This window comes from Eptatretus burgeri, chromosome 5 (assembly GCF_056783735.1).
Source record: "Eptatretus burgeri isolate ZD-2024b chromosome 5, Ebu_testis_v1, whole genome shotgun sequence".
Lineage (NCBI taxonomy): Eukaryota > Metazoa > Chordata > Myxini > Myxiniformes > Myxinidae > Eptatretus > Eptatretus burgeri.
The window spans coordinates 5,629,691-5,653,464 of record NC_140965.1 but is presented as its reverse complement, the minus strand read 5'-3'; the positions used below and the strand labels follow the sequence as shown (position 1 = coordinate 5,653,464).

Genomic DNA, 23,774 nt, shown 5'->3' with positions numbered 1-23,774 from the left:
ACTCTGGTCTGAATGCAAAGTGCTACATCTGGCAGAAACTGAGCACAGTTCATCACCCCTCTAACACCATCCCTACCGTGAAGCATGGTGGTAGCAGCATCATGCAATGGGGATGCTTCTCAGTGGCAGTGACTGGGAGACTTGTAAGGATAGAGGGAACAATGAATGGAGCAAAATAAAGGCAAATCCTTGAGGCAAACCTGCTTCAGAGTGCAAAAGAACTTTGACTGTGACTTCATGGCTGTGTCAAAGATCCCGTCTGTGTGGATCTCCTGTCTTTTACAATGATTCCCCAAATGCGGGTTCACAAATTTGGGTGGAGCCAAGCACACAAAATATTAATCTGGTCCTGCTTGGGGCACAGGTAGGGAGATGTCCTGCGACACAGGTAGGGAGACGTTCTGGGACACAGGAAAGGGAGACGTTCTGGGACACAGGTAGGGAGACGTCCTGGGACACAGGTAGGGAGACGTTCTGGGACACAGGAAAGGGAGACGTTCTGGGACACGGGTAGGGAGACGTCCTGGGACACAGGTAGAGAGACGTTCTGGGACACAGGTATGGAGATGTCCAAGGACACAGGTAGGTATACATTTCCTGGGATATACAGCCTACAGGTACTATATCTTGTTTTTAGATCCTCGTGGAGGATCTCTAAGTCTTACTCACGTTGTTCTTCATCTTCTTCTTGTGGACTTTTTTGTTTCACAGCCTACAGTTTTCATCGAAACTTCCTGAAACTTGGCATACATATGTAAAAATACCCTGCGCAGACAGTAACCATCTCCGATTTTGAAAATTCCTCCGAGAAAAAAAGTTATGACGTCAAAATATGTCCGCTAATGGAAATCGCCTAAAAAATTATCTCAAACTAGGCAAGCTTTTTGAATTCTGTTTGTGGGAATCGAACAGGGCATTAGCAGAGATGAATTACCGCACATATGATACATCACTATGACGTCATATCAATTTTTTTTGACATTTTTTGTTTCACAACCCAGAGTTTTCATCGGATCTTCGTGAAACTTGCCATGTATATGCATAAAGCCCACGCGCAGGCAGTAACCATCTCCAATTTTGGAAATTCTTCCGAGAAAAAAAGTTGACGTCATAATATCGCCGCTAATGGAAATCGCCTATACCATTATCTCTGAATCTAGGCAAGCTGTTTGAATTTTGTTTGCGGGAATCAAGCTGGGCATTAGCACAGATAATTTATCGCAAACCTGATACATCACAATGACGTCATATTCTTTTTTATGACGTCATCGTTAAGAGGACGAGGATCTCAGCTCATTCGAGCTTGTTTACAGTCCTGTTCTATTTTGCGTTGAAGGACAAAGGTGTTTAGTGAGTTTTGCAATCCGTTTCGGGTTGTACGAAGGAATTATAATTGTTTAATACAATGCAATTGAGCAGTGTTTGAACTGCCAAGTAACCATGGCAGCCAATGTCGGCGCAATTTGAGCTATGACGTCACTCCGTGCAAACAGATGGACAAACACGTTCATAACGCGTCATCAATTTTCTTCTTCTCCTTCTGCCATTGATGAGGGGTGAGGTGGAATGGCACCACGCTTGGCTTCTGTCCTGCTTTGACCACAATACTCCTTTATTTTTAGCAGCGTCTCGCGTCGTGAACACTGCTTACAGAGAGCTCGGGGTTCTTCATCTTCATCATCATCATCATCATCATCATCATCATCATCATCATCATCATCATCATCATCATCATCATCATCATCATCATCATCATCATCATCATCATCATCATCTGACAAAACTTTAATCTCTACGACTTTGCTCTTGTATACAAGATCCAGATCTCCTTAAATACTGAGCACATGTACACATCTTCACATAGACGGTGCCTTTTGAGAGCGTCTATCATGAACTTTTAAATATATTCGGACATTTGCTTTAAAGTTTCGAAAAGTTCACGTTACTATTTAAAGATTATTCCATTTATCGTATTGTAATTTCGTAAATACATTATTTATTTCGTAAATACACGATATATCGGAAATACGTAAATACATTATGACGCGTTTCGCTATTGGCTTAATCAAGGCACGTGACGAAATATCGGAAGTTGTTTTTTTTTTCAAAAAAAAATATTTTTTTTAGCCGACAAAATCTTCAGGACGCTGCTCGTGGACACATTTGTCCTTGTTATATAAAAATCATCACTTTTAGAAACTTGTAAATGGGACCACATCCATTTTACTCTTCCTTTATTAATTTATTTTTTATTCGTTTTTTCATCCTTGTCGTATTTGCTGAAGTACAATGAGAAGTATATTGAGCGGTGTATGAATAAAAACACGTCGCGCAATAGTCTTGTTCTTTTTATGTTCTTGGAATCGTGCTTTTTTTCCTGTTTGAAAACGTCAATGGTTTGTGAGTTATTTTTTAAACTATAATCGGAATTGGGATAAGACGGTGTGAACGTGACGTCATACGGGATGATTTGACGGGCTTCTCCGTTGATTTCATCAGCCGATCAGCATGTGTGAGACGGGTGGTAAGGATGGCTTGTTTATCACATCACGGGGTATTTTACCTGTTCATCCGACGGTATCTGGTAGTGTATGCAGTGTATGTACACTGACACGAATTTTAGTCTTCACTGTCGTGTTATGTGGGAAAATGTTGAGATGGTAACGATGAATGAAAATAATAATAATAATAATAATCACGGGGTCATCTATGTATTACGTACTAAACGGAGGGTGAGTTGAGGAAAGGGAAATGAAGAGGAGTGAAGGACGGTGATGAAGGAAATGAGAATGTCGGTGATGTAATGGTGAGAGTGGTGGTTCAAACGCTCGTCGAGTCAAACCAAATACTGTACAGTGCGTGCTGTGTTTTTAAAATGGTACCGTGTACGTGCTGCTTCTTTACTGGACGCTCAACATTTAAAAACGAGAGGACACGGATAATAATCAACATCGGTTGGTAACCATAACGCACGTGGGTCGCATGGCCTTAAGTGGTGAAGTTCCTTGTGAGGAAACTTTATTGTTATTATTATTATTATTACAATTATAAACTTGCAGGAACCCGTGGAAATTACACGAAAGGTACTGTGTAATTTTAACAGCATTATGCAACGACTAGTTACTTAATTAAATCAACCCCCCCCCCCAACCAAGTCCTCAACCCTCCCCCCCCCAAGTCCTCAACCCGCCCTCCTCCAACCCAAGTCCTCAACCCGCCCTCCTCCAACCCAAGTCCTCAACCCGCCCTCCTCCAACCCAATTCCTCAACACCCCTCCTCCAACCCAATTCCTCAACACCCCTCCTCCAACCCAATTCCTCAGCACCCCTCCTCCAACCCAATTCCTCAGCACCCCTCCTCCAACCCAATTCCTCAACACCCCTCCTCCAACCCAATTCCTCAGCACCCCTCCTCCAACCCAATTCCTCAACACCCCTCCTCCAACCCAATTCCTCAACACCCCCCCTCCAACCCAATTCCTCAGCACCCCTCCTCCAACCCCCCTCCTCAGCACCCCTCCTCCAACCCAATTCCTCAACACCCCTCCTCCAACCCAATTCCTCAGCACCCCTCCTCCAACCCAATTCCTCAACACCCCTCCTCCAACCCGATTCCTCAACACCCCTCCTCCAACCCGATTCCTCAACACCCCTCCTCCAACCCGATTCCTCAACACCCCTCCTCCAACCCGATTCCTCAACACCCCTCCTCCAACCCGATTCCTCAACACCCCTCCTCCAACCCGATTCCTCAACACCCCTCCTCCAACCCAATTCCTCAACACCCCTCCTCCAACCCAAATCCTCAACACCCCTCCTCCAACCCAAATCCTCAACACCCCTCCTCCAACCCAAATCCTCAACACCCCTCCTCCAACCCAAATCCTCAACACCCCTCCTCCAACCCAAATCCTCAACACCCCTCCTCCAACCCAAATCCTCAACACCCCTCCTCCAACCCAATTCCTCAGCACCCCTCCTCCAACCCAATTCCTCAACACCCCTCCTCCAACCCAATTCCTCAACACCCCTCCTCCAACCCAATTCCTCAACACCCCCCCTCCAACCCAAGTCCTCAACACTCTCCAACCCAAGTCCTCAACACCCCCCCCCGGTAAAACGAGAAGCTTGTATTCCTATTCATGTACGGATTCACATTCAAAATACAGTATAACATTCAATTTAAATAAGGTGTTCCTCGATCATAAACTGATAATACAGACAGATATGAACCAATTGCTTAACCCCGCTTTTTGCTTTGCGTGCTTGGAGTGATGAACAGATGCTCCCTGAAAGTGTATGCATCCAAGTAAAGGATAATCTTGACTTACAGAGCTGGCTTAGATATCAGAAATGCAAATTGATAGTTTATGCTGTGTCAAGTTAGAAAGCATTAAGCAGGCTGTACTGTGGACGTGAATTATCTCGTGCATTGGGAGTAAAAGGCTTTTGACCGATATTGGGACAAAATGCATCCTTAATGGTGGACACACTTCATGCCTTTGCTTCCTTTCAGTAGTAAATTCATTTTGCAAGAGTCCTCTGATCCAGACAGCTGTTCAAGTCCTCTTCAAGACAGCTGTTCACCAACTTCTCAGATCATCCCCCATCCAAAACCCATGATCTTTTCCACCCCCATTAACCCTCCCACCCCTCTCCCTCACCCTCCCCCCCCCCCCACCACCCCACTTCCTTCCAAATTTCCAGGTTTTCCTTCTTGAGACTTTGCTTCTGTATCCATCATGTCCACCTATTGCCTCCTCCCCTACCCCTCATTCCTCTCCATATCCCATATTTGTCCAAGTCTCCCTCTATTTTGTCCCTTATCCCTGCTAACCCTAACCCCTCCTCTCTTTCTATGTTTCATTTTGTTCTGCTGCGTCCTGGTCCAGTCACTGTTCTTTATCTTCCACGAACCTTGATTTTATATACAAAACAAACAACAAAAGTCCTTCGTGTGCTCATCGTGTGCAATTTTGGGACGTGTGTGTGTGTATATATGGGAGGGGGGATTACATGTATATCAGGTGTGTTAATGGCAGCAAACTGAGGTTGTGAACCCCTCACCCACCCATCAACCAACAAACCTCTGTCCTGCTTTCAGCTGATAGTTTCCAAAATTACTTTTAAATTGTCTGTTTCCCCTGGTTTCTGGGGAATCTCAAGCTCTTGATATTATTATTCACACCACGACTGTAGGCCGAGCGCGTGACTATAGTGATTATACCGTCTGTGTGGTTGTTTGTTTGTCGACAGAATAACTGGACAACGAGGGCAGCTAGAATCGCTAAATTTGCCAAAGAGCAGTTCACTCCAGGTCTTTCAAGCACTTGGTGCACCACCTTCTCATGTCATCCCCCATCCCTACCCATGATGCTTTCTACCCCCATTAACACTATCTAACCCAACCCTCTTGCAGGTTCCCGTGTTTCCTCTCCTCCTCCCTCACTTCTCTTTTCCTATTCATTCATTGCCTTGCTTCTTGCATCACACCGTGCCACAACCGTCAGTTCGTTGCCCTTTTACCCTCATTCACCTCACTTTTCCTTGAGCCTCAATGTTGTACAAAACAAGTATTACAGCTGCAGTTTCAAGACTCGTGTGGATTCGCTCTGCCTGAGAATTGTCCCCACTGTGTATGGTATGGACCATGGGATAAAATTGGGCTGTTGCTGGCACAAACTCAACTGATGGACAATGGTAGTAATTGCTAACAATGATTTTGCACCATTGTCCCTTAAACAATTTGAACTGCTGCAAAAAAACAAACTCGAGCGGCACTCAGTGGAGCTCATACATCCGCCAGGTGTTTCTCTTGGACAGTTTACGTTTTGTGTCCCACTGATGGGTCTGATTCTGCATCCGGACCTGAACAAAAATCTTATCGGCTTGTTCTTGTCACCTACCCAACTCGTCCATCAAGTTTTGTCATAATCCATCGACAATTTTTTGAAATATCATGCTATTCTGTATATCGTTTGTGGGCCCCCTTCTCTCAATGGTGATGAATCACTTAAAAAATTAAATAATACTTAATTATTAAGTTTTTAATAAATATAAATAAAATAAAAATTTAAAAAAATTATTGGTTCCGCATCTGGATCTTCAACAAAATCTAATCGTTTTGTTCTTGTCAAACACTCAACCTGTCCACCAAATTTAATCCAAAAACGTCTAACCTTTTTGAGATATCGTGCTATATATTGTTTTTGGCCCCATCTCTCAATAGTGAAGAAATGGTTAAAAAAAAAAAATTATTCTCATATCCGGATCGAGATCCAGATCGTCTCCAAAATCAAATCGATTTGTCCTTGGCAGACACCCAACCCGTGCACTAACTTTCGTCTGAATCTGTTGGAACGTTTCGAGATATCATAATACACATTATATAGTTTTTAACCCAATCACTCAATGGTGAAGAATCGTTCAAATAAATTTCTGGATCCAGATCCAGATCTTCACCAAAATCGAATAAATTCGTCCTTGTAACACACCCAAACTCTCTACGAAGTTTCGTCCGACTAGGTCCAACAACCTTTTGAGATTATCCTACTCACAGAGAGACAAACAAACAGACGGGTGAAAGCACAACCTCCGTCCACCTTCGGTGGCGGAGGTAACAAATGATGGGTCAATTGTTTATTGTGGTGAAAAAGTGTTTAAATGGTTACAAACTGATCTGTGAAGCAAATGTGCCATCCCCTGTCCAGCCTCAGCAACAGGTTAAGAGACATGGCACTCTTAAGACCTGGCTGTTTTACACGCAGATGTTTATATGTGCAACTTTGTGAAAGCAAATCCTTCTCGAGTTGCCCCGGGCGTACATATTTGCACAAATTTTGGAATGTCTGTTCTAAATCTGTCCTTGCGGACGCTTGATTGATCCTGTTGAAAATTTTCTAAAGAACAACCCGACTTTGTCTTTGGGTTATGAAACTGGCTTAGTCGGTTCTTTCCACGATTCTCATCCCCTCAAGCTTTTGAACCATTTGCGTGCCACCAATGATGATCATCGGAGTTTGAGTTGTTCTGGAGTGGGGAATATTTCCATGCCTCAATCTGAGGCTCATGGTGGAACCTGGTCAACGTGTGCGTGCGTGCGTGCGTGCGCAGTCACACCCTGGTTTACGTCGGGGATGAGTTCCTGAAAAGTACGACGAATATCGAAATTACTGAAATCAAAATGGTTTTTCTCAAAAAACAAGGAAGAATTGATTCGATTTTGGTGAAGATCCGAATCCGGATACGGATACGATAATTATTTAATCTTTAAAGTAATTCTTCATCATTGAGTTGGAGGGCCAAAAACGATGTAGTACTGTAGAGCATGATGTCGAGTTTGAATTATTCTATATGGCTATATAGCATGAAACTACTTGGCCAATTTACATACGTGCTGTGTGTGTTATACACTCCTAAACCGCTGGATGAAATGAGTTGAAAAGTGCTGTCGCTTGTTGAAACGTCGACTCTGAATGTGCTTGAAACGTTCCATTAAGTTAGGATGGCCATCTGCAACTTAGATTTTTATTTGATGTGAAAGTGGTGAATTATCATATCTGCCGATGCACTCCTGCTCTGCTTGCTGGACAGAAGAACTTGAAATCTGGATGTTATCCATAAACAAATAAATCAAACTCTCAGAAGTTCTAAAAATCATTGTGAAATACATGAGTTATCTGTGTAATAGTATTGTTGCGGTTGTGGAAATTCACAGAACATCATTCAGGTTCCCCGAAGATCAGTTATTTCGATAAGTATGTGTTTCAGGTTAGAATCCCCACCGATGTGCAAAGGGAATTGTTCGTGTGCTGGGCTGCGAATTTTTGAGGTAGCCATTTTTCTTTCTCTATCTTTTATTTTAAAACAACACAACGTCCTCATCATCGACAAACAACGCCATCTTCGCAACCCAGCATCTCCTACAACACAAAACAAACAGCAATCGTCATCTCCTCACCATCGACAAACAACGCCAACCATCTCCTGAACAAACAACGCGAGCCGATTTGCATAAACGGATCAAAACGAGGGCTTCCGCGAAACCAACTGGTGACGTCGGACTTGGGGTTTCCTTCGAGGGGTGAGAGGTCGGAGGTGACGAGTGGGTGGAGCCTGACCTCGGGTGAGAGTTTGAAGGGCGGGCGTCCAGCCTTATAAAAAGGGCGGAGTCGAGTCAGAGTGAGTAAGTCGTCGGTGGTGAAGCAGTGAGTGGAGTGTTGGTGGCGTAGAAGAAGGGAGTGCCAGACGAGAGTCGGAGGTCGTCGGAAAACAGCCGGAGAGGAGGTCCTGCCAGCTGCGGTGGAGTCGAGCAAGCTGCGTCGTGGTCCGGGCGAACGGCCCTGAGATGGTCGAGTGACATCGCTGAGGTAGTGAACGGGCCCCCAAGAGCATCAACTAAAAGAGCAAAAGACCCATTCACTCCTCCGAGCGCGTCGCCAGCCAGGCCCGACCGACCAGGCCGCAGTGGAGGCCGGGCGACCGAGGGGAACCGAGCAAGCCGCTCGCCAAGCTGCTCAAGCCGCTCGCCAAGCTGCTCAAGCCGCTCAGCGACTGGCGCATTACGACTCGAGGGCCAAGCAAGAGACACCAGTGGTCACGACCCGAAGACCTTCGAGCCGTCACAAGGGGCGGTCAGGTAACCTGCCCGGCCTCTCGTGAACCTTTGGTCATCCAGGCTCCGAGTTGGAATAAAGGCTCACGAGCCCGTTTCTTTTCTGGGGTTTTGTTTGAAAGTGTTCTGTGGCGCCTTGTTTTTATAAGTAGAATTAAGTGCGTGCCTGTACATAATAGACATTGGCTGTTGGCTTTGCTTGTGTCATATCCCCTTCCCCCATTGATTGCTCATTTGTAATAATAAATGTCCCCTTTTGTTTGAATGTCAATCTGCTCGTTGCGTCATTTCCTCCCATTGACTTCCACGGTGCGTTCGGGAAATTAGCCGGCTATTAAAGCCAAATAAAAGTGGTCATTTGGTCCGACGGAACTTGGCGATTAAAACCGCTCGGCATCGCACACGGAACGAGCGTGCTTAGCGGCTCGTTTCACAACAAGTCCCGTCGAGGTATAAATTCTCGGTACTTCTGTCTGCACGGATAATTAGGTATATCGAGATTCGGCGATTAACCCTGTACCGCGTGGACAGAATATTGAGTTTATGGTGCGTTAAGGCACCCGTAGCAGGTTTCCGGAGTTGTGCGGAAGCTACGACTGAATTCCAGTTTTCGGCGGACGCGCGACTGCGGTTGGGCCTTAAGCGGTCGTGCGTGGCTGTCCGAACCGGCTAATTCGCAACGGTATCATGAAAATCATAGATGTGGGGCGGAGGGCATTGAAACATCGGGCTCGTTACAAGCAAAATCGAATTTTTTTTTTTTTTTTTTCAAGTGGATTGATCAGTCGATTTTGTTTGTCTTTCGCCTACAGGTCACAATTCTATAGCGAACTTCATGAAACTTTACCAGGTTGTGGAGGTAGTCTCAACTGAGAAGCCGATTGATTTTGAGGTCCAAGATCAAAAGTCATCTTCAAGTCAAATTTCTGAAATCGTGACGTTTTCATCCGATTGACTTGAAATTTGAACGAGATTTGCATATTGCGTCACTGCAATTATTTTTGGGAAACTGCAGTTATTTTTAGCAGCGTCTCGCTTAGCGAACGCTGCTCATAGAGAGCTCGGCGTTGTTGTTGTTGTTGTTGTTGTTGTTGTTGTTGTTGTTGTTGTTGTTGTTGTTGTTGTTGTTGTTGTTGTTCTTCTTCTTCTGAAGACAAAACCTTAATCTCTTGGACTCGGCTCTTGTATATACAAGATCCGGATCTCCTTAAATACTAAGCACTTGTACACATCCTCACATAGACGGTGCCTTTTGAGATCGTCTATCATGAACTTTTAAATATATTTGGACATTTGCTTTAAAGTTTCGAAAAGTTCACGTTACGATTTAAAGAATATTCCATTTATCGTATTGTAATTTCGTAAATACACGATATATCGTAAATACGTAAAGACATTAATGACGGGTTTCGCTATTGGCTTAATCAAGGCACGTGACGAAATATCGGAATTTGTTGTTGTTTTGTTTTTGTTTTTTTAGCCGACAAAATCTTAAGGACGCTGCTCGTGGACACGTTTGTCCTTGTTTGGGGGATTGGGAAGCCAACTATTTTTTAAGATCAAAAGGTCAAAGGTCAACTCAAGGTCAAACTTCGAAAATCATCAATTTCAATCTGAAAAATCATCATTTTCATCCTATTGACCTGAGCTTTGATTAAGATTATCAATTTTAATCTTGATGCAATGAACAACCTTTGGAGGGGGGGTGGATTTTGCAAGTATCATGCTCTGCACAACGTATTTTTCTTGTTTGTTTGTTGCTTGTGAAATTGAAGATTCGCAAGTACGTATATGGGTCAGTCTGTCTGTCTGTCTGTCTGTCGCCTACAGGTCACAATTTTAAACCGATCTTCTCGGAACTTCACCAAATGGTAGAGTTGGACAAAAGCAAGAAGCCTTTTTATTTTTGAGGTCAAAAGGTCATCATAGGGCAAAGATCAACAACACAGGTCTATTTCTAAAAATCCTCAATTTTCATGCGATTGAGTTGAAATTTGGAAAGGATTTGCATATCAGGTCACTGAATTCAGCCACCAATTATTTTTAAGGTTTAATTTGTTTTGGGGATTTCACAAGTATCGTGCTCTGCACGATGTCTTTCTTGTTTGTTTGTTTGTTTGTTTGTTTGTTTTTGCGACGAAATACGTTGAAACTCTTGGCCTCGTGGTGTGCACGGGTTCGTTCAACTCAGCTGGGACGGCACCCTTTACCTTGAAGTCCCCCCCAACCACCTTTCTGCTCCTATAGTGAGTGGGTGTTTCTTGTACACGTCACATTCTTATAGCACGTTGGATTACCTACCGGCCACAGATGGGTTCACGTGAGAATGCTAAACAGGGCACTTTGCTGCGAAAACCGTCTTCTGAAGTTAAGCCTCATGTTTAAGCATCGTGCGTCGGTTTACATGCTGATTAGCTGCCTCCCTTTAAACGGTGACACAATTATGTCGCACCCTGTTTCTCTACCGACAATTTGGTCCATTAAAGCTAATATGTGTATCATGTGATGCTCAAGTTAAAAAATAAAATAAAAATAAAGGCTGAAAATTCTGGTAAAAGGTTTTGTGATGTCACATTGTCATTCATTCATGTACTCTGCTCGAAACAGAGTATGAGGTTCTGCTGAGGGATAAAAACAAGAAAAAAATGTTTGATTTATCCTCTGTGAAAGCTGATGTTTTTGGCTTTACCCTTTAGTGAAGCAAAAGAGGGTGAAGGGCTTCTCTTGTGCTGCCCACACAAACCACTAGTTCTGTGCTTGAATTTGCATCTACATACCTCTGCGATGCCTGGTGTAGGCTTCATGGTGAGGGTTGCTGGGCTTGGGATCCTGGGATCCTGATCTCAAATCCTACTCGGCTGTTGAAGTAATACCAGGTGGGGTTGACTCTGCCTGTCATCCTTCAGAGGTCGGCGAAATGATTGCCAGCATGCTGGTATACTGTGTCGGAGTGGCGACCCGTCCAGGATTGTGTCCAATAGCCAAAGGAGACTACTTCGGCAGCACCAACGCTCTGCACAGGGTATGATCCCGATGGATGGATGGATACCTCTGCTGAGGTTCTTTCTCTACAATCCTGGATGATTCGCCACTCCCATGGAAGACACTGAATTGAGGCAGGAATTTGTTTGTGGTGCCGGTGGTGGCTCAACTACTCTTCCTGAAGAACATCGTGGGATCTTTAAGATCTACCAACTGATCTTATCCGACGTGACACCAAGTTTGACATTCATCTGAGGGATGACACGCACGATGTATGCAGAACACCACGATGACAACTTAAAGCCGGGTCAGGATTTGAACCCAGACTTAACAACAGAGGTGAGTGTATACATCTTAGTTAGCTTTTCAATTCCTCACATAATTGTGTGTGTGTGTGTGTGTGTGTGTGTGTGTGTGTGTGTGTGTGTGTGTGTGTGTGTGTGTGTGTGTGTGTGTGTGTGTGTGTGTGTGTGTGTGTGTGTGTGTGTGTGTGTGTGTGTGTGTGTGTGTGTGTGTGTGTGTGTGTGTGTGTGTGTGTGTCCCACATCACATGTGATGACTTGTAAGTTTTGTGGGGATATGCAATGTATCTGACGATGAGTTTGACAAAATAGCTTGGAGGAATGCACACTCCCCTTGAGTTGTCTAGCCTGGGTTCAAATCCGACCCATCGATAAGCTGTTGTTCTTGCGTTTTGCATGCAGGGTGATGCCTTGTTTGTGTGCCATTCGTCTGAAGGATATGAAGCCAGAGACCTGTCCACCAGCAGTGGTTTTTGGTGGATGTTGACGATCCCTCAGTATCTTTCTCGTAGATGAGGCGTGTTATTCCCGGTACCATGGCCAGTTCACAATTCCTGCCCTGACTGATTACTGGGAAGGCAATGGTAAACCACCTTACAGGAACTCAACATGACCCTTGCCAAGAGACTGCTTCGGCAGCTCTGGCATTCTGTTGAGCGTCTGGTCCATTGATGATGATGATCTGACTGCTGTTATAACCAGCATCACTCTCAAGGCAGTAAAATTTGATTGATCCATTTATAACATCATCAGGTGGCATGAACTGATCTGTTGTTCCTCATTGTTTCGGGACAGTAGTTGGACATTTTGAGCACCATATGAGTACCAATATGATCACGCAAGGCGTACCTCCGGGTTGCTGATGGCAGAGCTCTTATAATTGCGAGCTCGGATATCTGTTCTGTAACCTCCCAAATGATTAGAGGAAGTTCTTTCTGGTCTTGGCCCTGCTTCGACCTTTTTTTTTAATCTGGAGCCTATTTGTATCGCAGAATCAAACGAGTAACACCACCTTTATTATTAACGAATGAGTGGTGACAACATCTAACTGCCGAGAGATTCCTGTTTGATCGTAGCATTCTTGCAGATATGTAAGGTGTCAGTAATTTTGGCTTTAAAGATTATCAGCGATTATTTTGTAATCGATTACACTGGCTTACTGAGAACGGATGAAGTTTCTTGACTATTTACAGATTACAAAATTCTGCTGAACCTCGCAAATTGTGTTCATACAGACACCGAGATTAGAAACGGTTTAAGTAGAGATGAGATCCTCATTCCTAAGTGTCACTATCTGGGATTCAAACATTTAAAATCCATAAACATGTCATAAGTTTTGAGAAAGTTCATGGACATCCACGCTTGAATTTCAGCCGGCAAGAACAAATTATCGTTTGAATGTAAAGTACCATGATATCACGGAAGTCATTCTCAACTGACTTTCTTTTACCTCCACCCCACCACCCCCATTTTCAGGGAAGGTTCGGAGGGAGCAACCTGATTGGAAAGCCCCTCAGGGCAGCCAGCTTCCAGTGCTATGCCTGTACAATAGCCTGACCCGCAAAAAGGTACACGAAAACATGTTCATTCAAAAATGGAGAAATTGAATAGGTATCAACTACCTGATATGTCCTTGCTACGAGTGCATAAACATAGGGGCAATGCCCCAGGGTGCTCACCTGGTCGCGGCTGGATGAGATGACCAGGGAACCACTACAAAGTAAAAAACCTCTGGATTTTACAAAAAAAAATTTTTTATTGCCGTGAACCAACTTTGGTACATCATGGGTGATAAACGTTATGGTCAAGTTTCATCAAAAGTGTTTGTGCAGTTTCATAGAAGAAAGCATTTACATATTTTGGGGGGCAATCCCCCCATGCACCCACATAGTCCTCAAATATTATTGTTGTAAACAATCTTTGGTACATCACGGGCGATAAAGGTTGTGGTCAAGCTTCATCAAAATTGTGTGTGTGGTTTCAGAGAAGAAAGCATTTACATATTTTGGGGGGCAATCCCCCCATGCACCCACATAGTCCTCAAATATTATTGTTGTAAACAATCTTTGGTACATCACGGGCGATAAAGGTTGTGGTCAAGCTTCATCAAAATTGTGTGTGTGGTTTCGGAGAAGAAAGCAAATACCTATTTTGGGGGGCAACCCCCCTTCCCCCCGGTAGACCTCTTTAGACCCCAATTTTTTTAATGGTGTGAACAAGCTTTGGTACATCACGGGTGATGAAGGTTGCGGTCATGTTTCATCGGAATTGTTTGTGCAGTTTCAGAGAAGAAAGCATATAATACTTTGGGGGGCAATCCCCGCATGCACCCACACAGACCTCGACTTTTTTTAATTGTTGTAAACAATCTTTGGTACATCACGGTTGATAAAGGTGGTGGGCAAGCTTCATCGCCATCGTGTATGTAGTTTCTGAGAATAAAGCAAATACCTATTTTGGGGGGCACCCCCCCAAAAAAAATGCAGTTTCAGCGAAGAAGTTGCAAGTATTTGTGGACGGACGGACTGATAGACTGACGGACGACTCGACATCTTGTAAGCTCTCCGGAACTACGTTCCAGGTGAGCTAAGAATAAACATTTGTTTGTGATAAACTGATGTGTATTGAGTGCATGGAACTACAGGCAGCTGACGCTCTTGCCCATCGGAAAATTAAATCCATAGTCATTGAACTTGGAATGTTCAACAATGTTGAGTTGTAAGTTATTCACCGTCCCCCCCCCCCCCCATTACAAATCCCCCATTCTTATCCTTTCTTACCCAGGAGGAGTTTGTTCCACAGAATGGTCGACAAGTATTGTGGTACAGCTGCGGTCCAACAGTCTATGATGCTTCACACATGGGACATGCACGGTAAGAAGAGACAAGGGTTGGAGTGTAGCTTGCAGGCATTGGTCAATATGGGACGTTCAAAATTGTATACGAATGCTAACAATGCCTTTCATGCATGCAATGTGTGAGTGTTTACAAATGACTGAGTTCTGCTCGCTGGGCATTCTCACCTGTTGTTACGAGCACAAAAGCTGTAATTCAAATCGTCTTTTGAACATAATTTTCAGCATTTCAAATGGTTATTTTTTTGTATACCTTGTCGAGGCTCGTATGGGAGCTAGCACACAAAGCACAGCAAGGGGGGCATGAGACGAGGGGTGGGAAGGACAAAACAGTGGGGAACAGAGACATTAGGAGATCTGCGGAAGGGAGAGGGATGGGGCGGGGAACCATGGGGTATACAAGATGGATATTACAGGGACTTTCAGGAAGAAAAACAGGGAATTTGAAGGAGGTGGGTTTGGGGTGGATTAACGGGGGTAGAAAAGATCGAGAATTTGGATGGGGGACGATAAGAGGTGGTGGTGAACAGCTGTTTTGAAGGCCTGGAGGGAAGAATGGGATTGAACAGAGTGAGGAAGTTTATTCCAAAGGCGGGAAAAAATGAAGAATGAAAGAGTGAAGGTGAGCAGTGATTCGTGATTTTTGTAGTTTTACCACAAGGGGGTTGATGGCGGACCTTGAGCGCCTTGCGGAAATATGGTGGGGACAAATTGCAGACAGAGCAGGTGGGGCGAGACCGGAGAGGAGACTGTAGAAGACAGAAAGACCATTGACCTGCTTGCGGTGAGAGAGTGAGTGGCCCAAAGACTCAGCCTCATCGCGGGAGGTGCCAATGATCCGAAATGCCTTGGTTTCCCCAGTGTGAAGCCGAGAAAGGTGGGAGGCAGGAGCATCCGCCCAGAGGGGAGAGCAGTACTCCATCAGGCTGCAGACGAAAGCTTTGTATGTGGTCAGGAGCTCAGGTGGGCCGAGGAAGGACTTTGCACGACGGAGGATGCCCAGTCTGTAACTGGCTTTGGAGGCCAGGTTGGAAATGTGGATTTCCCAGGAAAGATCATGGCAGATAGCGAGACCCAGAAGCTTGCAAGAAAGGACTTCTTCCAGAGGATTTTTGAGAAATTAGATGGGGGGGGGGGGGTCCAAACAGTCCTTTCAGAGAGACATAGTGAGAGTGTGAGATATGTCCGGATTGAAAGACATGTTCCATGTGTTGGATCATCCAGATCTGCAGAGAGTGAAGAAGATGCTGCTTGTCGGTCTGAGGGATGACAGATGGTACAGCAGAGGGTGGAGTCATCAGCAAAGAGATAAAGAGGATTTTCCAGAGAGTCGGAGAGATCATCGAGGAAAACCAGAAAAAGTACAGGGCACAGAACACAGGAAGAGGGGATGAAACGACTCCATTTAGGGCCACATGTTGACTGTGACAGGAGAGGAAGTTTGCAAGCCATGAGTGGAGATGGCCTTGGATACCATGGGAAGAGAGTTTGTTGAGCAGGGCAGGGTGCCAGACCGTGTCAAAAGCACGTGGTATGTGTTACGGATATGGCTTTGATTTCATGTCCAGCATTGAGGACCTCCATCGGTTGTTGGGAGAGCAGAAGCAGCATATCCAGGGTAGAGTGACCTGGTCTGAAACCAAATTGATGATCGCAAATCAGGCCACTGGAGAAGAGGAAAGATTTAATGTCTGAAGCGATGATGGATTCCATAATCTTGCCGATGATTGGGAGAAGGCTGATTGGTCTCTAGTTACAGGGATCTGTTTTTGCACCTTTTTTATGCAGGGCAGTAATGTTTGCTGATTTCCAAGCAGGTGGCAGATGGCAGATGACCTTGAGCAAATGAGAGGGTGAATATAACAGAGAGAGGGTGAGGAAGAGCAGAGCAGCAGGTTTTTTAGGACACGTGGGCTGATGCCGTCTGGACCGGTTGCAGAATCTGAGTCGAGGTTTGACAACAAGCCCTCCACCTTGTCAGGAGAAAAGGACACAGAGTCCAAGGACCGTTGGGTGCGACTGTGTAAGGTCGCTACAGAAAGTGATGGGTTTTGGACACAAGATTTCGATGCAAACACTGCGTTTAGGCATACAGCCTTTTCACGTGCGGTATCAGCAGTGCGGCCATTTGAGGTAATGGAGGGGGAACATACACCAGAAACAGATTTGATTCGATGCCACCAGGATTTGGAGGAGGGAGAGAGGTTTGAAAGTTCCGACTTGAGATGAGAAAGATGTTGTTTTCTGGCTCTCCTCGGGGTTGATACACACTTGTTCCAAGCTTTATGGAAGGTACTGAGATTACCCTCATTTGGGTTTGCTTTCCATGAGGCAAAGGCAAGTTGTTTCAGGACAACTGCCTCACCACAAGCTTCAGTGAACTATCGGTGGAAGGAAGGGTAGGACAACTGAAGACGAGAGGGGATAAATCTGTGCATGAGGGAGAGCACGTTTCTTTGAAAGAATTCCCAGGATGAGTTTATGTTTGAGAAAGTAGCGATAGGAGACCAGTGTAGAGGTTTGATGGCTGCTTGGAGACCCTGCCAGTCGGCTGAGTGAAATACCAGACTCGATGGCGCTGAGGTGGTTCTCTAATAATAGCCAGAGAGATGTCCACTTTGACAAGGGCGTGGTCAGAAGAACTAATTGGAGCGGAGGAAGAACAGATATTTTCAAGGAAGTTTGTCAAAATCAGATCCAGAAGAGATAGAGTACCAGTTGTTGAGATCCGGGTCAGGAAGTTGACCGATTGAATCACAGGAAGCTTTTGCTGAAGTGCCATGACTGGTGAGAGAGGTACCCACACCTCGCCAACTGGTATGATGACAATTGAAGTCACCACATATTGTTGTGGAGCAGTAGAGTCGTCTCCCTCCGAACACCCGGAATTTAGGTCGTGACTCTCGGATAAGTCCGGGAGTTCACGGGTCCCTTTGCGGACCGTGGTCGCCAATATTTTGACGGCGTGTGTTAGGGTTATTTGCCTAATTTCAATGTACCTAAATACCCACGTCATCCAACTACCGGGGAAAACCACACCCTCAACAGACCTCGGGCAGAACGGACCGTTTACCGAGCCCGATCCGGGTGTAAACCGTGCAGGGATTACCAAGATCCGTCGGACCAAATGAACAATTTACCGGCTCAAACGGCCTCACTATTTCTCAAGTCCGAACCATGCTGGGTCAATCAAAGAAAGGACAGAAACGAACTGGAACATTTAAACAATTATTTTATTTACAGGAATAAAAGAAATGGACGAAGTGTAGACTTATTCACAACTATGTGCAAGCAAATATTTACAATGATCATAAACACTTAAACATTTTTATTTATAGGACAGCACCACATTTCTTTTTCTGAACTCTCAACTCTCCGAACTCGAACAAGCACACAAACTCTCCACACACGCACACACTGAGGGTCGCGTCGTCCTTTATAGACCGCTCTGAGCGGAGCGGGGCCTTGGTGGAGCTGACGCGCTGATCGCCCCGATTGGACAGGGACCTCCATGGATTGGCCATTACCCCGCCCCCTCTACGCGTGTCTGTACCCCTCATGCTAGAGAAACGACAATGTGTTGGAATGCAGACCAATTCGATGAAGTTGAATCAAGCATGCGAGGACCTTGCCTCGTATGTTGGCAAAACACTTCCAGTGACACGAGGTGCTTCAGCAAATGGCCACATTCACTATTAGACACATCTATAATGACAATCAGGAAAACGTTAGGTGAAGCCAGAGCACGGAAGTGGGGTCAGATGAAAAACAAGTCCACGTTCCACATCCCACCAGATCCAGATTCTCACAATGTGCATGTGACGCGAGTTAACTACCAAGTTTACATTCAACTAAACTATGACAAGCCGGATGCACCCCCAAATCCCACCAACCATGGATGGACAATTAAAGACGTTAGATGTGTGTCAGTGAAGTATACCTATAATGCACTCCCAAGAAGTTTACATGACTTGGTTGAACAAGAACAGACATTGTTGCACGATGATGAGGCTGAAAGTAATGATGAAGTTTGTGACTCTGGAGCCAGCGACTCAGATCGTGACTGAAGGATTACATGTATGTGTTTCAATGGAGATTTCATTTCATTTAATTTACAACTGTAAAAACATTGCCACAGTCAAAATATAAGAGATGTTAATATTATTTTATTATGACTGTCTTAGATAAAGGACTGTTTGGACAGTACATCAAACTTTGGTCAATGCAAATTACAAGAATACTTACCGGGAAAGCATCAATTGCCGGGAATTCAGATAATTCATGTTTTATTTCATTTTTTCCATTGAAACACTGTTGCCCTACAGACAAAATGAGCGAATGGTGATATTCTTTCATTATATTACTGTTCTAGATAAAGTACAGGAGGGACATACAAAAGAATGGTATAACCTTCCTGAACAGTGTAAAAGTTGAGAAATTGATATTATGTACACATCATGTTCTGAAAATAAAGACAATGATTGTGTCCTTCTCTTCTTGTCTCAATTTGTTGTGTACTCCCACATATAAACAAACATTTACTTGCATGAAAAGATTCACTGCCAATAATATTATGAGAAGAAAATTGATTTTTTTTTTACTATTTTCCAGATGTTACTCGATGACAATCTTGGATTTGGCCCCCGAAAAGTTATATTTCATATTTTGTGACTTAACCCTTAAATATAACAATCTGGAATGGTAATATATCACATCCTTGACCTTCAAAACATGTGTTTTGACCCAAAAATCATAAAAATCGGACATGTAGAACCAAAGATATGCAATTTTTGATATACTGGAAGTAGCACGGCAGCCATTTTGAATTTTCGCATCTGGCCGAGTTAGCCCACATTTTCAAGAGGTTCACCCCAGCTCATTTTAATCGGCACCCTCAAATTGACTAAAATCAACCTTCAAACCTTGGTCCCGGAAAAACGGTCACAGGACCCAATTGTGGGAACTCTACTATTCGGGCCTCCATTTAGAATTTCAAAATGGCCACCGCCGAAAATCTTCTTTTAAAAATAATATTGCAAATTAACCATAACTATCCATTCAAATGTCATACAATATTTAATTTATTTTATCTAAACTCGTATAAAGGGAACAAAGATTCATTAGAAGCAAACTAAGAGCACTAGAAATACTCTAAATATTGGAAAAAATTCAAGATGGCCACCTGATTTCGGGGTTTTTTTCGATGTAAAATGCCATTACTTTTGAACCAATAGACATAGGAGATGTTTTTGGTGTTTAATCTTATGTTTTGGCACAGGAAGATTCCAATAATAATAACATATTTATGATTGGAACACTCTTTGCCAATCCTCCAAAACATTTAACAGAAATAATATAGAGCATGTAATTCAATATAAATTTATTTGGGCGGTTATACAATTCGAAGATGGATAAGTTTTTTTTTTTTTTTTTCAAAGGTATGAAAATGCTACATGTATAAATCAGGAGTGTCAATGTTACTGATTAAACATTTATAATTGTCATTGCTTCAATCATCTTCTCGATCTTCACCAATCCTTGGTGGTGTTATGTTCGTACAGCTGTCGCCTTCCCCACCACATTTGCAAAGTTCGGTACAGACCACACTGTTTCCTCTGTATGAGTACCTTCTTCAACACTGATTTCTCACAGTTACACCTGACGAACTGCAGCACTGAGACTGGAGCTGGTGCAACCTGAGAGAACAATCAGTAGCTTTTTGTCTTTGTTTCACCACCCCAAGGTCAAAGGGTCAAGAAAAGTTGGGTTCAATACCATATCCTGGCACCAGATATCACACTGGACATGGGCACGGCGTATATGTTCAATCCATGCTCCATGAGTCGGTGGCAGTTTTTCAACTCCTTGTTCATCTGTGAATTGCTTGAACAAAAACCATCTCGGCATCTTTGCTTGCCCAAAGTGGACTCCAACTGGAGAGAAAAGAGAGCAAAGAAGCTCTTCACAACCACGAAGAACTTCTTCAGATGGCTCATCCCCTTCGCCAAGGTCAGCTAGTGCTCTCAGAATGGTGGGGCTTGCCTTCAGGAAAGTTGTAAAGCACCCCTTCTTTCCCTTCCCTTGGATATGTCCTGTCGTATCACTGCCTGTGAGAGCATGCCAGTTGATCAAAGCTGCTGATTTCTCTGGGCCAAGCTTGTCATATATATAGGCTGTAGTAAGGCTTTCCGTCATCTTTCGCTTGTGCCCATGATTAGTGCAGAATGGTTGCCAAGTAGAGGTGTTCTTCGTAGAGCCAAAAGTAGCACATCAGTGTCTTGTGAATATATGTGGACATTCATTCCATTGCTCGCAACTTCTACAGCATGATAAATTATAAGTGTCCGCCTCATCCTGTGTGCTGACACCGGTTATTGTTTCAACTTCATAATTTGTCATGACCTCTTTCCGTGTTGCAGTCATAACCTTGACGGTACTGTAGTGGATGAGCTGATGGGAAAGGTAGAGAGTTAGTGAATCCTTTGTGCTGCTGCTGGCGAGAAACATATTTTTGTCTTTGATGCCTGTTGAGTCTTGAACAATGTAGGATTTAGTTCCCTTCAGCTTGCCTTTCCGCCGCTCTCTCGTCTGCTCCTTCAGTGATGCATTCTTGGTGTAATTATCAAATATAACTCGCACTTGACAATATCCAGGAGCCTTTGAGTCAATGAGTGTGACAAAAGATGTTGCAAGTTCTTTGCAAGTCTTGAAATTTTTGACTGCCATTAATTCCTGTACCACTCCCATTCCATCAACTACAAGACATGTCTCAGATCCCTCTTAAAACTCGGCAGGTTGTGCAGAAGCTTGAGCTGTGTCATTGGCCACCAGATCTTCCAGAAGCTTTATCACTGTGCTCTTGTCTGTAGTGGGATGAATAGATCCATCTGGTGCCATGAGAATTTTGTTGGTGTAGGCAAACTCATGCATGCCAATCACTTCTTGACTCAACAAGCAGATTCGAAAGTTAATGGAAGGTTCAGTTGCACGCTTCTTACATGACTGTTCTCCACAGGATGCCATGGTGAATCTGGAATCGTAACCATAAGTGAAATTAACAAGTTGCCATAAATTTCAATGCCTTAAGTATTTTATAGGATGGGATGTCCACTGTGCATTTTTGGTCTTCTGAAATAAAGCAGTAAGTTATTTGGTTCACAGTGGATATGCATCATATTGCAAGCAGAAAATATTCGTCAGATACCAGTAATAAGTGACACATTCATACCAATATTTCTTGACATTAACATCAAACCTGTTGATATCCATGCAAACAGAGTTCAGATGAACAGTTGCCTCAACTAGAATGCATTTGGTACCCAAACTCTATTTGCACATGTGCTGTATGGGGATTAGATGCTTATAGTCGCGTGGTTGGGTTTTATATTATGGCTCGCCCGCGAGGAGGCTTTTGCAGTGTACTCCCGCACGTATGCAATAAAGCAGAGTTGTTTCTGGCTCCCGTGTCTGCCTGCTTCACGGACACAACAGCACACACTTTGAATTATATGTTCAAAATAACGTTAAATACCGAAAAATAATACATATAGGGTAAAAACGGCAGCCATTTTGAAATTCAAAATGGAGGCCCTAAAAGCTAATAGAAAAACTGGCACCCTTTTTTTTTCTGAATCGGTGAGGTTTATAGATGTGTTTAAACACAGGTGCCAAAAATCTACCCAAAATTTTTGCTTTTTTTTTACACAAGTCCACAGACTATACGGTTTGAATGAATCGACCATACGCTACATTAAAAAGGACGAAGCCTACATCAGGAGTACCGTAGCAGTCAACTACTGCCAAAGCGCAAAAAGGGTGGCAACTGCACGCAACAAGAACATCGTCAGGATGGAATCGACATTGACCCTTTGGATCACCGATTGTAGGGAGAAAACATCCCATTGGACACCAACATCATCAGGGAGAAGGCCAGAAAACCATCGGCAATTCGCTGGAGTAGCAGGTACCGAAGGAGGCGACGAGGATGACCCCGACAACCCCCAACCAGGACCATCGACGGCACCAGATCCAGCAGCAGACCCCATTGAATTTGAAGCCAGCAAGGGCTGGTTTGACCGATTTCAAAAAAGATTCAAACTGAAGATGTGTATCGCTGCACGGAGAAGCCGCATCTGCAGACAAAGAAGCCGCCAAGAAGTACCCGGAGACATTCAAGGCGATCATCGAGGAGAAGGTGTATAAGCCAGAACAAGTTTTCAACATGGATGAGACTGGCTTGTTCTGGAAAAAAATGCCATCCAGAACGTTTATCATGATGGAGGAAGCCCGAGCCCCTGGATTCAAAGCTCAGAAGGACCGATTAACCCTGATAATGTGTGGCAATGCTGCTGGGTTCATGTTGAAGACAGGGCTAATTTACAAGTCTGCGAACCCCAGGGCCATGAAAAACAAAAATAAAAGCCTGCTTCCAGTCCACTGGATGCACAACCCCAAGGCCTGGATTACGAAACTCCTTACGTCCAATTGGTTCCACCAGTGCTTCATCCCTCAAGCCAAAATGTACCTCAGCGACCTCGGAATGGAGTTTAAGGTGCTGCTGCTGATGGACAACGCTGGAGGCCACCCACTGGATTTATCCTACGAGGGAGTGCCGATCGAGTTCCTCCTGGCAAACACAACACCCCTCATCCAACCTATGGATCAAGGCGTCAACCGCGCCTTCAAGTCGCTTTACATTCGCAACGCCCTGCAGCACCTCGTCGAGGCCATGGATTCCGACGACAATTTTTCTCTGAGGGCGTATTGACATGATTTCACGATAGCAACGTGTCTCCAAATAATTCAGAAGGCTCTACAAGAAATGAAAAAAGAAACCTTAAACATCTGTTGGAGGAAGCTGTGGCCAGAATGCGTCCACGAATACAAGGCCTTTTCTCCAGACGAAATTCACCATTCGGCAGTCGATAAGGCGGTCAAGCTGGCGAAGATTCTAGGAGGAGAAGGATTCGACGACATGACGCACGACGACATGAATGACCTCATCGAAACCCACTCTGACCCA

The 23,774-nt window shown here is 44.3% G+C and overlaps 1 protein-coding gene across 2 annotated transcripts in view; it reads left to right on the top strand.

Annotated features, from left to right (window-relative positions):
• Window positions 1–2,325: 2,325 nt before the first annotated feature.
• CARS1 (cysteinyl-tRNA synthetase 1) overlaps window positions 2,326–23,774 on the top strand; it is a 58,380-nt gene continuing 36,931 nt past the window's right edge. The window contains exons 1-3 of one of the 2 annotated variants that reach the window (XM_085880540.1): window positions 2,326–2,524; window positions 13,375–13,466; window positions 14,683–14,771. In XM_085880540.1, coding sequence (XP_085736666.1) covers window positions 2,509–2,524; window positions 13,375–13,466; window positions 14,683–14,771 — 197 coding nt within the window. In that variant the 5' untranslated portion in view covers window positions 2,326–2,508. Of the gene's footprint in view, window positions 2,525–2,787; window positions 2,807–13,374; window positions 13,467–14,682; window positions 14,772–23,774 lie in introns of those variants that run through there. The other variant, XM_085880541.1, reaches the window with a different exon arrangement.